An 18,681-nucleotide genomic window follows, 5' to 3' on the forward strand; every position below is an offset into this window, starting at 1 on the left:
TTGGTCCTGCTTTTAATAAACTCCCTGGTTTTATTTTAATAAAACAACTAATAAGTTTTATAACCTCCACAGCTATATTTCTCCGCATTTAAGTAATTAAATCTTTGTTTTTAAGTGCTTTGCCAGCATCACTGGAGAATTATCGCCCGCTCGGCACATCAGGCATCGTGCAGTGCGGGCCGAGCTTAATTAATCTAATTGAAATAATGCCACCGACAGGCGAGAGTCGCACATATGGGCAGCTTACGGGCACCAACAATGGCTTAGGACAATGCCTGCTCCCTATAAAGTATATCCCAGATTGCAGCGGGACAACAAAAGGTCCTTTGTTTTCATCGAGTTGGGTGTTGGGACCTGAAGTGCGCACTGTTTTAGATGGCTAGGCTGAAATCTGCTTAGTTGGTAATCTCCTTTACGGCTCCGCTTCAAGTGGCAGGAGTTCAGGACAACAAAGCTTCAGATTTTAATTAAAAATAATTTCATTTTGGATTTTTAAAATCTTAGAGTATCCATTTGAGTATCCTTTCTCATTTTCATGAAAATTATTATGCTCAAACTGTTTTTATAATCCTACTTACTTTAAACTTTCTTAACTTGAAGTTCCTTAAAGTGGCACGACTTTTCTTGATCAGTAAAACATTTTAATATATACTACACTTTGATTTTTATCCAGACCTATGTACTTTAATTTTGAACAATGCTGCCTAATGCAAATCTGACAAAGAAGGTACACCAACTACGTTACGGGAGTTGTAGTGGTTTCTCTTGCTTTACCTCCTTTGGAGTCATCTAACTTGCCCACGAACTTCTCCACCGTGCTGACAACTCTTTCCACATTACTGCCCACGAACTGGATGAGGGTCACCCGATTCTTGATGATCAGGAACGTGGGCATACTACTGATCTCGTACTGAAGGGCCAGATCTTCGTTCTGATCGACATCGATCTTGAGGATTACCATCCGCCCGAAGTATTCCGATGCCAATTGCTCTAAGCGGGGACCGATCAACGCACAAGGACCACACCACGTGGCAAAGAACTCGACAAGGACATGCTTCGACCCCGCATCCTCGATCAGTTTGTCAAAGTTGCTCTTCGAATCCACAGTGATCACCTTCTTTTGGGCGGCCATTGGTCACCTCCGATTGGGCAACCAAGTTTTGTATTGTATTCACAATTTATTAAACAAATAATTTTGACTTGTATTTAGACGGCGTTGAAAATTTAGAATGACAAAAGGTTCTTAGCTAGTTGCGAATCATAGCGCATGCTCTTTATTTCATGCTAATGGATGTGTCTTTGTTTTTTTCTCGGTGGGCGTTTTCTGGCTTGCAATATTTTATTTTGCTGCCAAGGTTTTTCTTTTTAAGCCAAGTTTTGGTGACATATACTTATATATATATTATATTCTTTAATACACTTTAATACACAGAATAAATTATGTGTTCTGTTTAAATGTCTAATGATTTTTCTTTGCAAATTGTCGCTGTGATTTATAGTGGTACACATAAATAGCGCTTAAAGTTGTTTAAAAAGGGTAGGTGTGGCTTGCTTTTCCATTGTCTTGGCATTTTTCATAGTGCTAGCAGCTTGTTTGTCTTGTCTTGCATTTGTCACAAATTAAGACAAATGCACCGCAGTATCTTGAGTGTGTTTAAACCGTGTCTGCCCCTTTCAGTGTGGGCTTCCACATGTTTGCTTGCCACAATGGGGGCGTTATCTCTAGAGTGTGTTTACCTAAGCCTTTCTCTTACTGTCTTTTTGCTTGTTTTTCCCGCTTTTCTCGCTTTCTTTTCGCCTTACACTTTTTTGCTGGGTGGGATTTCGTTCACGTGGCTGTTTGCGGTCTAAGTCCTCTCCAAGTGTATCTTTCACTTGATTCTAAAATTCTGTCCGCTGGGCTCTTTAAGCTCTTGGCACTTGACATTGAGAAAATCGTTGATAATCCGGTGGCTGCATCTGGCTCTACTGAGCGAAAAAGAACGCAACCTAAATTTCAACCTTCTGTTTGTATTTAAAATTTAATTAGGAAAATCAAAAAAAAAAAACGGTGAGGTATGATTTTTTTTTAAAGGCAGTAAAAATCTATATCCCTAAAACTGATTAAGTAAACCATTGGTGGCAAATAAAACATTTATTGTGTTTTAAGTAACTTTGTGAAACTCCTCAAGTACACTCAATATTTAAGTAAAGTATACATTTTTGTGTATATTTTGCATAATACGTTTTTTTCTCAGTGTTCCTTTTTTTCTCCGTTAGTTCATCTGCGCTTTCAACTTGCATAACCTAATGAGCGGCGCTTAGCGGCGAAACGAAACGAAATGGAATGGAACGGAAATGGGTGCCGCGTATGCAGCTCTGGCGCAATATGTTGTGCAATCAGTTCAACATCCGGTAGTAGCAAGGATTTTCGTTCCCGCCAGCGAAAGTGCTGACCTCGTCCTCCCGCCGCCGCAAAAAAAAAAATAAATCCGCGGCGAATGCGAAAGGTAAAGTAAAATGATGGGAATGGGAATGGGAATAACATAGGCATCCGGTGAACACATTTCGCCATCATATATTTGTGCTTTTGATGGAGGAGTGGTGACTGGGCGAGTGGAATAAGTCACGTAGCTGCGAAGACAAATTGCTTCAAGTGCACAGAAGACTCGCGCGGACTTTCAGTTTCCTCGGGCTAGTCGGTTATGCGGTTAGACAGTTATTTTTATTGCGCATACGCCATGTGGCTGGCATGTGGAATAAATACATATATATATGTACGCGTTTTGCGGTCAACTACGAAATGGGGTCGAAATGGGGCTAGGATTATTGTGATTCTTGTCACAAATCAAAATTCGGTTGTCTCCGAGTCTCGGAGATCAGGCATTTCGTTTGTATTTCCCTTGGTTTTACTTCCGAACAATTTCACGTTGATGTTTATGGTTGGCTTATGCATGTTACATCCAGCTCAAGACCATAAAACCGCCAGGAAATCTGAGAAATTTGTCCGTCATAGTGTGAAGTTTTGAGATAAAGCCAGAAATTCTAGTCATCCGCACCACCCACCCACCACTAAGAATGTTATTTTCTGGCTTTCTGCAGTTTAGCTTTGGCTTGCTCATTGCTGTTATGTCCTGCAGGTCAGCAGATGGTGGTTGTGTTCGTTCGGGCCACATAATTGGCTTTTGTTTTTTGGAACAACAACTGAATTGGTGTTATGGTGCACGTTTAAGCATGTCAATGCCAGATGCTGGCTGACAAAATGATGAACAATCCGAACACATAACACAAAAGTCAGAAGACAGAAGACAGAAGACATGCCCGAATGCCAACATCGACACCAAAACGGCAATTTCAGTTAACAAGTTTATGAGCTCTGCCGGCTGACAATGAAAGTCTCGTGCATTTGGATTTTTGAGTGCGTTGTAGGCTGGGACAAAAGCTCCCATTTCCTGCGCTCTTATTTCCGGTTCCTGCCTTGTCACACTTAAAGAAAATGTTGAAAACAAAAGCAGGGTAATTTCCGATTTTTTTTATTTGGGGTAGTTCAAGATATACACTTGCTTAAGGCTTAAGATATAATTTTAAATTTCTACAAATAATTTGTTTTTGGTAATAATTCGATGAGTTGAAAAATATTTTAATAAATGATAATATATATTTTAAAAATGTTTTTCAACACTTTTTTTACTATTTCAAAACGCCGTGAGTTTCTAATAAAAGTTTCGGCATCTTTATTGTTCTAACAAAGTCATAATAGACATAATTTTATAAATAATTTTTTTTATAACTTCAGAATATTTTTTTTCAGTGCTGCATTGCACATTCATTTGCCTGCCAGGGCGAACACAATACGGTTTTATTTCTGCCTGGCTCGAACGCCTTTTGTCAACGAAAATCTCTCGAAAACACAAGCAAATTTTATTTGCTGCCAAAAATGTTGATGCCTGAGCCGAAGCAGGAGATTTTCCCCATTTCCCGGACGCTCAGCACCGGGTTTTCCCCCTTCTCCTGTCGCTCTGATTCTGGTTGTGGGAGTTTTGCGTTGGAGCTTACCCCTAACCACATGACAGTTGGCATTTGGCGGTGCTGAGCCTTGTAATGAGCCTGGGCGTGCGGAAGGAGGTCCTTTTGGGGCTCCTCTGGGCGAAGGATAAACAGGAGTAACAGGAGGCGTTGGCGCATAAACAGGACTTCGAGCACGCCCCTCTGCTTCGAGCATTCACTGTTTTTACAAGCTGCTAATGTGGGCCCGACTTTTGTGGGTGCTTCGCCGTTCGTAGCAGCCGTGTGAATGGGATTTGCATTCGCCTACTGAATTTGGCAGGCACAAGTCCTTTTATGTTCGGGCTTCGGCGAGAATCCGCAAATTGGATGGCTGCAACTCATTGGAATTGCTTCATTCGGGCGCAGACTTGGCGGGGTACTTATCGACCCCATGTAAATTGGCATGACTGTACTTAGTGGCGTGACAGTAGGCTTACTTTATTATTTCCTGAACTTATGTGGAGGATTTTCCATAGGCTTTCCTTTAGAGCAATGAATTAAGAGTACTTGTATTCAAGAAAATAGTTTTATATTATATTACTGTTAAACGCATATAATTTCTAAATTTTTAATGTATATATTTTTCCACTTTATTTTTGAATAGATTAATTAGAAAATATATTTCTTTTTAATTTTTGATTTAAAAAATATATGTTTTCTTTAGCTTATTTTACTGTTCAGTTATTTTATAACCCCTTTTTGCCAATACCAATTATTGCCTTTCAATTGTTAGCCATCCTTGTTAGTAATCGACTTTTGACGTGACTGTACTTAAGGCAAAGTGTTTTCTCGGCAAGAGTTTCCCCCATAATTAATCACTTTAAAATGCAAATATTTTGCCAATACTTGGTCGACAGCTTGCAAAATGCCTCAATAAACTAAATGCCACAACCAGCAAACTTCGGCTCCCTAAGCAGCTTTCCGCCGAGGCCCTCACCACTTTTCAAGCATCTTAACCCCCGACTCGGGCTAAAGTTTCAATCAATCAAATGCCATGATAGAAATCATCAGCAGCAGCAGCCAGTGAGCAAAAAGGATAAAGGCAGTTGGGTAACTCCCAACAGAGCTCACGATTGGCATAAAAACCACATGTGCCTCAACATTTTACGCTCCAGATGACGGAAGGAGTAGCTCTTTTCCCGAACGGGTTGCCCTTGTCGGGGTCCTTTTTCAGCTCCTGCTCCTGCTGCTGCTGCTGTTCGGTGTCCTGCTTATTTTCCTGACTGCCTAACAAGCTGCGTCAACAAACTAAACCACTTTGAAATTAACACGTTACATTGACATTGACAGCTTTATGCGTGGCATGCCAAGTGTCGCTGGAACTAGGAACTGGAACAGGAGCACGCTAAAGGAACAGGATCACACTTAGAAAAAGCTAAAACTTTTAGAAAATTACAAAAATTATAGAAAATGAGGAAAGCAATATCTCTTTCAAATTTAAAATAATTTACAAATATAGGATTTTTAACTGAGGAAAAATAAAATGGAATCGGAACAGGACCACACTTAAGAAACATGGTCACACTCAACCAAGCTTAAAAAGTTTATTTATTCATCAATATGATTATTTATACAGAACCTGCAAACTGATTTTACAAAATTAAACTAAATAAAAAATAAATTAATAATTTTTTGGCTCTGAGATTTATTTTAAGTGCACGACCAGAAAAAGCCCCGTGATGAGTCAATGGCAAGCTGTCACTTGCTGAAGTATCGCTGGATGGATTCCGAGCGGGAAAACTCCGGGAAAGGGAATCGCACAACAGCGGAAGTCGCGCAAAAAAGGCAATTTCCGTTGTGTGGTGTGGGCAGGCTCAGAGATGCCGAAAAGGGGGCTAAAGGGGGAGAGGGATTGGGGCAACTGCCGCCCGAATCGCGGTGGCATCTCGAGCACAGGAATTACCAATTCAAATGTCAGGCTATGGCAAAACACTTCATGCGGAATTAAATTCAGTGTCAATTGGTCTCCCGCCTAACGAGAAATGCTCGCGGATGCGGCTTGAATCCGAATGTACGAGTGCGTTTGCCAACGGCCTTAACCCATTAGTTACCCGGCAAGGTTAAGGCATCGAGTGCCTCGAGAACCCTTTAAGTCTCCGCCGGAAGTGCTCGCCATTTGCACCCTCCATTTGTTTTTTTCCCGCAACCGACCCAAACAATTTTTCAACTTCCTCCATTCTTTTCACTTAACTTTTTTTTTTCGGTTTTTTTTGTTTTAATTTTGGTGCGTGCCAGAAGCAACCCTACAAAATTTATGTTTGGCCGTGCTAACCTCACACCTATCCGAAATCCGGGTAAAAGCAAAAATTAGTCCGATGCTTGGAGCTTGAGGGAAATTGAAAAGTGCAAGTACTGCAAACGCAAACTGTGCGGAAATATTTGAGGACTGAAGAGCTCTCAGGTTCGTTTGTTCACGGTCTTCCAGAGCTGTTTGCGATAATTGGAGGACCTTGAGGAGAACTGGGGAACGCAATCTACACGAAACACGGGCAGGTATTGCTTAGATTAGGTGGAGGTGCTTTCCCGATAGGGAGCTGTCGTACAGTTTCTATCGGGCCAACAATCTATATGGTTGATATATGAAGTCGAGTGACTCGACAATTTGGATTATCAGTTGTAAAAGCGAAACTGTGTGGTTATAACAAGCAGTCAAAGCTGTTGGTTACGGAATTGACAGCCAATGCAACAGCACCTAGAAATAAAAGACTGACTTTGGAACAATAAATTAAAAATTGTGTTGCTAATTACCCATCAATATTTTAATCAATAAATTTCTTAAAATTCAAAGTTTGGTAGTTTAGAAAAAGTGCCTTAAATTAATTTTATTTATTCATAAATTTCAGAGAATTCTATTAGTTTTTTTTTTCTAAACTTCGACCCACTTTCCCTGAAAGAAAAAGTCAACTAATGCCAAGCCTACAGACGAACATTTTCAATATTTTATGCAGTCATGCCAGCGGGTCCTTTCCTGCAACTTTTCATTGGTTTTTTATGCTTTGCGTCCCAATAGTAAAAGTGAATTATATTACACGAAATTCTTTCGTTCGGGGTTATTTGAGGATTTGATTGCCTTTTGATTTTCGTTGTTGTCGCTTTGCGAATTTCCCCGTCAGACACTAAAATCCAAACAATAGATTTGTTGCCTCAGCAATTTGTTTATATGCAATAAATTTTTTGCAAATCAACGATAATGCAATTTATTTGCGTACATCTTATTTTCCCTTTCCACTTTTTCGTTCCTTTTTCATTTGCATTTGGAATGCTTTCCTTTCTGTCAATTCAATTTTTGTTGTTTGCTCCCGTTTAATGTGAAAAAATGTTCACTTTATTGGAGGTCAATGTGTTTGCTTTTTTTGTGCGCAAATTTACGAGCTTCAGTGACCAATTTATTCGTGGTTATATTTTAAGAGCGCGACTTTTGGGCCATTTTATTTTATTTTGTCGCTTTTTTTTTTTTTTTTTTTTTTTGCAAAAAAGGGATATTGGCTGTTTTTTTCCAATTTATCGTCAAGCAATTTGTAAATCAACTATGTGGAACTTGTATAAAAAAATGAATAAAAATTGGTTAATCTAGCCAATCAAAATATTTATGATAATCTCATAAAAGTATTAATCGATTTAAATTGATAATAAATAAATAAGGAATGATTTAATTTTTTTATTAACCTATCAGGTTAATTGTAAAAGATTTTGAGTGTAAAATATTTATAAATTTTTTTTAACATTTTTTCCTAATTCATGTATTATTCATTTTTCTGAATAGTTTGAGCTTAAATTTTAACTTTTTAAAATAGTTGTAAAAATTTTGTTTTTTTGTTCAATAATTGATTTTCAAAACAGCTTTTTGAAGGCCTTGAACTCTTTTAAAAGGGGAAATTTTTGAGGCTAAACATTCCGTTTTATTGTGCCCAGTCGCTCGGAAAGCTGCATTGCTAATGTTTATCGGTTTTCATTACGGATTCTTTGAATGGTTGCTCTCGCATTAATTTCAGCACACATTTTGCTGGCAATGAATGCGCTTTCCAATCATTTATCTACTTCTGCCACAGCCTCCTACGAGGGTCCCTTTCTCATGGAGGCGATTCTCAACCAGAATGCAAGCATCCTCCTCCACCGATTCCCCTGCATTGCGACGAATAATTTTTATTAAAATGTCAACAGCCTGGCAATGAGCATTGGAATTGGTTCTGCTGCTCCCCTTTCTTTTCCCCAGCAGTCTGTTGGCTTGCCAAGAGTTTAAAATGTTTGCCAGGACATTGGCAGGACGAAAGAGAGAGAGCGAGTTGCTAAAAGGAGACCAAACATGTCAAGGCGCAAAAAGACTGGAAATTGCAGACGACTTTTGGGCGCTGGTACACGTTTCATATGGGGGCCAAAGTCCCAAATGAGGCTAATACAAAAACGTGCAGCAATTACAGCCACAATCTATGGAAATGTCGGCCCAGTAAATGTAATCATAACGGAACCGAGTTGCACAACTTAAAGTCAACTTTGCCACAAGAAAGAAATCCTTTCAAGCGGCAGGGAAAACAAAAAAGTTTGAAGACGAAAAAGCTCGTAAAAGCCGAAGCAGAAAATATCCTTGCAACCAAATTATTCATACCCTAATGAATTCAGGTATGAATTTATGTAACTCCACACATAAGCTTGTATGAGGGATGTGAAATTTGAATTTTTATTATCTTTAAGTTGACTCCGTTTGTCAGTAAATATTCTGGCATTTATTCACCCGGGTATTTGTTATGTATCGCAGCAAATATAAAATATTTCATAAGTGTTCAATCTCTAATTGTGATTTTTTAAGGTACACCTGGGATGTGAAGCGTTTCCTACAAATATAATATTTTTCTCTATCTTAATTGGGGAAAGGAAAGTAATTAATCAACTATTCTGGCCCTCTTGACATTTTATTTGTTTGTTATCTAACTTGATAGCATTTGTGTTGCAAACGTTATGGTATTGCAATAAACCCCTTAGCAAGAGTATGGAATGTGCAACGGATTCCATTTACAGCTTTGGGGATTTGTAGGGCAGGCAAGCAGAAACGAGCTGAAACAAAAAAATATTTTTAAATGGAGGAAACGGTTCTGAGTCCGGCTCGACGGCTGCAAATTGTCCGCTCATGAGTTGCAGCTTAGTTGGCTAAAAAAAGGGACAACAGAGAAATAAAAGGGAGAAAAGCCTTAGAGGAACGAAGTCAAAAAAAAAAAAAAAAATCGAAACGAGGAAGCCAACTACTGGCCAAGAGTACATAAAGCTTTCCCCTTTTCTGGCCAATATAAGCCATTCGGTGCCCTCAAGTACGCACTTCAATTAACTGTTTTACCAGCGCCAGTTTGTCCAAAGGCGGCGAACAAAATATATATAAAAACTTTAAAATGACCAGCCCAGTCGGGAATAAAAGTTTATTGAATATCGTAAATGTTTACGATATACAAGGAGTCGCTTCTTATGGCCAGATTCAAGTTCAGCGAAGTCAAATTAAAGTTGTTATTGCTGCCCCATCACCCGGTTTTGTCTCCTGGGAACTTCTGGCTCTGCGGTTGCTCCTTTGGCTGTCTCAAAGCGATAAAATTCGAGATTTATATGACAATTAAATGGCTCAATTAGGCCACCATGGTAATTGTGGTATTGAATTATGTGCGAGTGTGTGGCGAACAATGGGTTAAGGGTCGAAGTGTGAAATCTAATTAAATTTCAAGGTGGCACCTTGTAACACGAGCAACAGCAGGAATAACAAACGATGTTGGAACAAATAGCCAGATTTTGTAATAAGGCAATATTATATTTGAAATAGTTCGACAACGAATGTATAATAATTTTTGTTCAAAATGTTACAATAAGATTGCGAAGGAAACCCGAGGACTTTCCCTAAATTCAAGGTAACTCCCTGGGCTTAACTGAAACCATAACTTAGGCTTAAAGCTCTGTACTTAACCGTCTTTACTTAACCCATAGTACCTTTTACGGGTTTAAGGTTGTCCTTTTCCTGTTTCTCACATGACCCCATAAATATGATCATTTGCTTCATACCCAAGTTTCATTACGATGACACGAGTCAGTCAAAAACTCATTTCGTGCGAAAGCAATAATACAAAATACTTAAATGGCCATCAAAAATACACTTATGAGGCATACAGCTGGCCATAAATGCCGCCCACCATCGCAACTTTCCTTTCCACGCTTTTCTTGTTTTTTTTTTTTTCGCCGAACGCCTTTCACAAAAGCCATCAAACTACAACTGGCCGCACCTCATGTTGCCGTCTCTTTCGCTCGCCGTCTACCTTTCTCTTTCTGCAGGAGCCAGCACATCTGGCGCTCCTTTTTGCCCATTCTTCCAGCTCGTTGGGCTCAAGTTTTATTTGTCGCAAAAATATTTCATTGTTGCAAGTTCATAAATAAGCATATAAATTTAATTTAATGTAAGGCAACAGGGATCTAGGAAGGCTGTCAACTTAAACAATGTCCTTGCAGTACACACGCAAATATATACGGCTTGTATATATACGGCTTATATACATATATACCGCCACACGTTCAGGGCTTATTAATGTCGCCTGCACGTAAAGGAGATTGCATTTAATAACCAAGTCGAGGGTAATAAAAAAAGTGGCAAACTTGGGTCAAGTTGGAAGCGGTGAAATGAAAAAATTAATTCCGCCCTGTCCTAGACTAGTTTTAATGGCAATAACAAAGTTGGCAGGAGCTGCCAAAAAAAAAACTTTAGTTTGGTACTTCCAATTTCAGGGAGTAAGCCGCTCTCGAGGCGGAAAATTTGTTTAGAAGAAAATGCAAAGCAGCTACCTTCATTCAGAATCCCTGAGCCACCTTAAGAAACACCGACAATAAAATCAAATATTTACGGTATTCTTATAATTGAAGCTAACAACCTGAAATTTTTCCAGTGAGATAAGAAAGTGGTCGAAAGGAGAACAACAACGAGAACCAGGATGAGTGCCACATCGGGCTAAATGTCCTTTGGGGATTCTGCTGGAGATTAAAGGAATCGAATTGGGATGTCGGAGAGAAAATGTAAGAGAAAAGCATTTCAAGATATCAAATGTACAATTGAAGGTAAATAAAGCTGAAAAGTAAAGGTAGTTCCAATAAGAAGACAATAAGGGAAAAATGTAAGAATTACCAGGGTATAAAATTTCATGAATTCCTTTTCAATGTCTTAAAGCGATGACTCGCTATTAGTCTTCAATTTGTTTACTTAGACATAAGTTTTTGATTTATAATTTATTCATTTTCGTCAAAGTCATATGGCCGGGCCGATAAAGCCACAATTAAGCCTGCCAACAAGTCACTTGGCCAATTTATGGCTCTGCCCCATTGCCCACGCCAAGTTTATCTTGGGCTGTCAACAAATTGCCAAACGAAAAGATTTTCAATAAGCCCAAGCCAAAAAGTTGCCCCAGGCGGGCAAAAGTCCAGTCAGCTGATAAGCTGATAATTATAATAATAAGTGAGTGACTAACAATGGGGCTATTAGAAAAATCACGCACAAATTTAAATCAATTTAGACGATAACCTTGGAAAAAATAGGAGAATTCTCAGTTAATTGGACTAATGGTGCCCTCAAAAGTTTATTACTTTTGAATACAATTTTTTTCCCAGGTTTCTTTCATCTGAGGCAAACTTTTACAACATTTTTGTCGAATTGCTTCTTTTTCGGTTCATATTTTTCAAGTGACAAACTTTTGGCAAAACTTATGAGATTATAAGTTTGCCGAAAAGGATTATAAACTTGAAATTTTGCAATCAAATTAAATTGTAAGATTAATTGAAAGATACCTTAAGCCCGGAAGAAAAGCATTTTAAATGGAATTGTGACTGCTTGGCTTCGAAGTAAAATGCCAGGGTAAATCCTTGATTTTCATTTCCAGGGCTAATCAAGCCAAAAAGCCCGGAGCTCATTGCCAAAAAATCACAATGGGCGAGCCAAAAACAAAACTATTAATTAATATGGAAGCAGAAAAAAAAAACACAGACCGCAAGAGAATATAAATAAAAGCAAATAAAATCAACACAAACCATGAGGGCCTAAACAACAAATTAGCAACAGTCGTTAGTCGTTCGCTCTCTTTCTCCCTGGCTCATTCCCTCTCTTTTGCACAACAAACTGTTCCAAGGTTTTGGTGCAAAGTTCCTTTTGTTCTTGGCAAACACAAACACTCACATATCCATAATGGTTGGGCCACAGCAAAACGATGGAGACCCAATAAAATCTTTTAGAATCTGCACTTAAAAATTATTATGGGATTAAGTAATTAATATCTTAAAAAAAATTGTTTTTCAAATAATAACTTTTTAACTTAGTACTAAGTTTGTAACAATTTTTTTGATATAAAAACAACATCGAATTTTTTTTATAAATGTGCTATTTCAACACCTCATTGGAATACAAAATTTTGATTCAATTATACAATAGCTACGTATACGTAATTTTTTTTGCGTGCACTGAGGACCTCCAAAAATAGTTGCCTGCAATTTAAATATTGATTTTAAGCCCGCTTTTGGGACTCTTCCAGTTTCGCTTCGCACAAATGTTTACAACTCAAACCGAAGAAAGAAGAAACAGAGATGGAGAATGCGGAGTGGGATAGGTCATCAAATAGGGCTGTGTCTTTGTTTTCGGCCATTGGCAAACATGTTCGAGATACTTTTGTTTGCCAGCCCCCAAACCATTTTGCCCAAACCATTTTGCCTTTGCCTCTCCGGCATTTCGAGCATAATTTGCGTGCCCAATGAGAATTTCAATGGAAATTTGAATGCAAATAAATAGCTGAGAGATACGTTTGTGCTTTGTCCATCTACTTATCGACATTAGTCCAAAACGTTGGGTGTGGATGTACCATTAAAGTCAATGGTTTCCTGAGTTTCGTCTAAATTGCAAACTGAAAACTGAGGCTTTTGATTTTTTGTGAGCTAATTTATGAATCGATCAATTGATTAGATAATCCAAAATGTTTTCTAATCAACTCGTAGAGGCGGAATAAGTGTTATCGATGGTTGTTCAAAACATGTGATTTATATGGTTAGCTGGATAGGCTTAACTTTTTACTCTTTTTCACTGCATCCAGACAAACTTTGTACAATTTCTTTGCTTAATTAGTTTTAAATATCAAATCTTGCCAAATATTTCAAAAAGCTGAGAGACAAGAGGGGTCTGGTATATATACATAGCTGAGAAATTAGTTAATTAAGTTGAGAACTTCTGCTGAGCAGCGGAGAATTAGCTGCAAGTTTGTCTGAGAAGTGCGGCATAATGAGTTTAATTTGGATAAAGTGGGGATCTAATTAAGAAGAAAGGGAAGCAATGCGAAAAATTATATTGTCCAAGCTAATTTTCGCAAACAACAAAAATGAGTGTTACTTGTTTGTGGAGTTGAGTACGTAATCAGAAGCAAAAAGGGGTAAATCAAGTGAGCGAACTTCTGCTAATTATAAGTTGAGCGTTGTTTCTTGATGGAAATAACAAACAATATATCAAAAAAATAATGAGGTGTCAAGTAATGGAGTATATACTTAAAGTAATGGAGTACATTGTTTTTCATAATATTCATCTACAGATGCACTTTTTTTTTTTTTAATTCAAAAACTAAAAAATTAGACGGTATTAAGTTATATTTCTCTTCTTAGTCAAACTAAAAGTTAGACCCATAAATAGTGGTTTCTTATCGTCGGTTTTAAAATTATGGTCGACACACATCTAGGCCCAGAACTCGTACACCGATTAGATATTGAAATTGCCGGCACTTGGCCATAAACTTGACAATCCGACTAAAGTAATAATCACCAACACAGAAATCCAACAGACCTAGGTTGAGAGCTCCACGAAAACTCCAAGGCATAAATTAGTAAAAGGAATCCCCATCATTGCTGTTGGAATTTCTCGAGAGAACTCGCTTCTTTTGTCTCGAAATAAAAAACGAGCCGTAATTGTAAGGGTAATCAAATAAATTAGTCGAGTACGTGCAAGTGCGTTATTTTCAGCACATTAAGTGATGATTTTAGTTTTTTTTTTTTTCGTTCGGACCGACTGAGTGAGTGAATGAATGAACGAGTGGCAAATGAGGGGGCGGTGCTCGGGGTGGGAGATCTACAGCCGGATGGAGCACTCTCAAAAAAAAAAAAAAAAATAGACTGAATGAATCAACTCGACGCGTTGTAATAGCCACTGACGCTCTGCGCTGCATTAAGACAATCATTTTAATTGGAGTGCCACTTGCGTACATGCAACCAAATCCCAACGAGAATTGGGTATTCTCCCTCTCCCTCTTTCCGTGCCCCATTGTCTGTCTCTGTCTGTCGATTGTCGGATGTGCCACTAAGCGCTTGATAAAAAGTTTTTGGCTCGCGCTGCCTCGGATATTGTTTTTAGTTTTTGGTATTTACTTTCGGTTTTAAGCTCCCGCTGATTGTCCAGTGCTCGGGCAGGATATATATTTTATTTAATCTGCAGAAGCTACTTGGGTGTTATGCAACACTGGCCATCTGGGTCGGGTTTTGCGGCCAAACTGATTGCACTTGCAAAACATCAAAACGGGTTATTATTGCAATGGGAAATTCGTAATCGCTGCAATACTTAAATTGAATCATCAATCAGAAATTTAATATTAGGCTTGTGAACAATAAGCCTTTATTGTTTAATGTGTTTTCTTTTCAACAGCGAATAGAAATATACATAAAACTTTTAAATAATTAAGAACTAATGAACGAAGCAGATTAACTTTAAATGACTCAGTAATAAATATTTAATTAAATGTACATTTTCCCTAGTGTCAATAAAATCAATTACAGCTGAAAGTCAAACAAAAACAAATCATGTCTGAATTTTGTAACCGCTCTTATCAGTTAATATTCCAGTTTAATTTAAATGAACAACCTAATCAAGCTAATATAAATCAGATTTAATTAGCAACTATGCAAATACTTATGTGCAGCTGTTCGGAAATGGGAATCTATAAAAAGTTTCGCCCAGTGGTAAACAAACTAAACCACAGTCAAAAAAGCCTGATTCAACTCAGTGCAACAGTTGCAGTGGCAATAAACATAATTATGTGATTTAATGAGATTTAGGTTTTTTCACACAATTTGGCATGTCACAAAAAGCAAAGTGCGGATGTCCGGCAAGCCAATAGTCCAACCGGAATAAATCTAAATCAGTTACCGGTTTTAATCAAGCTAAAGGTACGAAGGTCTCTTTGCCATTTTAATTTTAATATCAAAAGGTGTGTGTGCGTGAAAGGCCATTGAGCACACGTGCTCGAGTGTGAGTGTGCCAACACCCCATACCCCCCTTACCCCCTTTCCCCCTCCATCAAACCCCTAAATCATACCCCCTCCTCCTCAGATTTTCCAACCGCACTTGTTTGCACATTTCTCATTTGACGCACTCACTCGGCTTTCAATGTTAATTATACTTGTCGGCCACGCCCCACGCCCTCTTTTTCTGTCCTGCCGCCCACTCCCAATGCCACTCATTATGCAGCTCATATGGGATCCATGGAGCATATAAACCATATAAAAGTGAGCATGTTTTCAACAGATTTTCCCTCATCCCGGTCCTCTTGTAAAGCCATTTGCTGGCATTTGTGTAGGCCATTTTGTTATTTTTTGCCGCTTTCTCATTTCTTCTTTCGGCCTTTTGTGTGTTTATGTGTGTGTGTGTTTTCTTTTTCCCCCACCCTGTTTGCTTGCCCAACCTTTTCAGCGTTTTATTATAAATATGAAAATTAATCACTCAGCAAAGATGGGTTCCGAAAGAGTAAAATCTGGAGGGTTGGCACACCGAAAATTTGTTGGCCATTCGAAATGGTCCTTTAATTAGCTCATTTCAACCGGAATGCGAAGCTTGATTACCGCTAGCTTCTCTCTTTTCTGGCTTTTCCGGAAGGATCAAATAAATTTATAGAGAAGCTGGCGAGGGGTGAATAATTGAGTTATTTAATGTTGCAGACTGAACATTTAATGCGCTCATTATTCAAGTCAAATTTATTGAAGAATAAGTTATTAGATGGCATATAAAATAAGAAGTTTTGTTGGTAAATTATTGATGTTTTGAGGAGATTGAATAATGACTTATTCCACATTTTTACAAAAAATAATATTATCCTAGCTTTTAAGACTTTTGAGAGATGTTTTGAATGCCTTTTTTATGTAAATTAACTTAATTCTTTAATACTTTAGCCTATTATTTTTTCCAAACACGAAGTTTGATCACAGTTTAATTTTAGGGTAACCTCAGTTCTTCTGTTTGCCATTGATTTAATTTCTTTTTATGTGGTTTCGTCTAAGGAAGGACACCACAGGACCTTTTAGGTCCTGCCTGTCAATGTGCCACTGTGTCTTTGACTTGTTTATTTGACTTTTAATGGGTCGCGCTTGGCGTGTTTTTATTTCACGCTCGTAACACGCGATGCATACGCAATATCGACGCCTCAAATTAGGCTATGAAATTTGTGCGGAGGTGATGAAAACTATGCCAACCACCAGACATTCGAGCCTCAAAAAAAACCAATGCAGTACTTTTGTCAAATCATCAAGGGACTGGTCGAAAAAAAACCAAATATATATTAAAACGGGGGCAATATCCCAAGCCCGAAACCAAACCGAAACGAACTCAATTGGGCATGGACGGTGTGTCCAAGTTTTCGGTTTTATTTTCATTTTCATTTGCCAAACGGGGCCACTTGAATGCGCAATGAAGCTCGTGGCTGAAGTTGGAAAAAAAATAAAACAAAAACAACAAGTTGCAAAGGACAGAGTGTTGCGAGCGGCCCTTTGGCAAAACTTTTTACATTTTTGCATAAATTCAACGCGCCATCCGTTTATTTTGGTTGCACAATTTAAACGATTTCCGTGGCTATCACTGAAGATTTGTTGCCACAGAATCTGCAGGCGAAAGCTGCTTAAAATTCATAAAACAGAGGGCGGCAAAATAGTTTGCGGAATGGGTGGTATGGTAAATGGAAATGTCCGGAAAAGCGGGGGAAAGTGCAACAGTCGCACTCGAGCTTATTGTTGACATTTAGCGCCGGCAGCTCGCCATTTCGCCCACGGAAATCTCCTTTCCAACCGCAATCCTAGTGTTAATTAAGCTTACAGACGACCAGCCGGGCGGACCGGCAGCATAAAGTTGTTAAGTTTTTGTCAAGCCCCTGCTGTTGTTTTAGCTGCTGGCGGCTTAATTATTTTCATAAATTTTTTCTACATTTTCCGCTCGCTTTTCCGGCTTGTTCTGTCACTTTTGTGTCGAGAGTTGGCTTTCCCGTTCATCTCATTAAAATATATCAATTAATTTTCATTAAATTTATAGTTGGTTTCCCTTTTTATAATTTTTAACATTACATACTGACGGCAGGTCATTAAGTCTTGTAATGGTTGAAATATGATTAATTGCATATAAAATACCACCTTTATATTGACATAATTTCTTTCAATGAAGAAATTAGCTTTCGCAGTTAATTAGGCTTAATTCAATTTTCCGTGCGATGATAAATTTTTAAATAATTGCCTAAAGTGTTCAAATCAAAATTATTCAAATTGTATTAACAGAAATAATTACTATAATGGACAATATTTATTTGTCGTGCCTCATGAATAATAAATGAAAATATCAGCATATTCATAACTATATTAAATAATTGTAATTATTATTTAAAGCCGATTATTTAAAATTGTTGCCTTTCTTTGAAAATACAAGTTGAATAGCTGCTGTCACTCATGACTTCATTAAACAGTGAAAATAATTTTTTTTAATATCTATAATTAAGTTCAGTCTAATTACACACGTTCCATTATATGTTTAATGGAAATAATATAAGTGCACTAAATTTCCATCGCGCTTTTATAGTAAGTATCGTTCAAATGCATTGTATAAAGTAATTGACTTTAAATCAGTTTTATGGCTTTAAATAATTTTTTATCAAATTAGTTTCGAACAAAGAAGGTTCAACGTTAAGGAAAATTATCCAATAACAAAAACAAGAACCTCTGAAAAGATTTGATGTTGCGTATGACAACAAATCTGCAGCTTTTTCGACTTTTGTTTTGATAAGCTTCAAAGAGAGCTTACGTATATATATTTTTTATATTCGTATTTATATTTGTTCTCACTCCTCTTATTTTTTGCATTTTTATGAGTTTCTGGCTGAGCGGGGAATTCTAGTCGTATTTGTTTATTCTTATGGGATTTTTTTCTTTATCAACAATGTGACGAAAAAACGTCATATAATTGAGTGGAGGGCAAAAAGTGCACATTAAATCAAACTTCCCATTAATAGAAAACCGCACAAGCAAAACAGTTAGCTTTCATTAATCAGGTTTTGGAACATTACTCATACGCTAAGTTGTTTGCATATAACGAGGAAATCTAAATATAGTCGGGACATATATGTATAGAGAACGTGGAGCAATTAAAACGGCCTAGATTTCTTGGACAGCTGGCCGATGCTCCCCCGTTCGCACATAAATACGCTGAAAGCATTCACAAATTCTCAGCCGAGTGTAGAGAAATCTATTTTTCAATTATGTGAACGAACATTGGGGAATCGCCCTGCACTCAGTTTATATACCCCTTAAAATAACTCTCGGCCCAATCCAGACAACATTATCAAGTGCCTTATCTCTGCTCTTAATTTTCACCCA

The 18,681-nt window shown here is 37.9% G+C and overlaps 2 protein-coding genes across 3 annotated transcripts in view; both read right to left on the bottom strand.

Annotated features, from left to right (window-relative positions):
* The window catches only part of LOC108087448 (venom dipeptidyl peptidase 4), a 76,407-nt gene that overhangs the window by 20,137 nt on the left and 37,589 nt on the right, over nt 1-18,681 (bottom strand). The gene's annotated exons all lie outside the window — the stretch shown is intronic.
* Nucleotides 620-1,237, bottom strand: LOC108087460 (thioredoxin-2). Its single transcript, XM_017184822.2, has one exon. The coding sequence runs from the start codon at nt 1,130-1,132 to the stop codon at nt 737-739; it is 396 nt and encodes a 131-aa protein (XP_017040311.1). The 5' UTR covers nt 1,133-1,237; the 3' UTR covers nt 620-736.

This window comes from Drosophila ficusphila, unplaced genomic scaffold (genome assembly GCF_018152265.1).
Source record: "Drosophila ficusphila isolate 14025-0441.05 unplaced genomic scaffold, ASM1815226v1 contig_286, whole genome shotgun sequence".
NCBI classification, from domain to species: Eukaryota; Metazoa; Arthropoda; class Insecta; order Diptera; family Drosophilidae; genus Drosophila; species Drosophila ficusphila.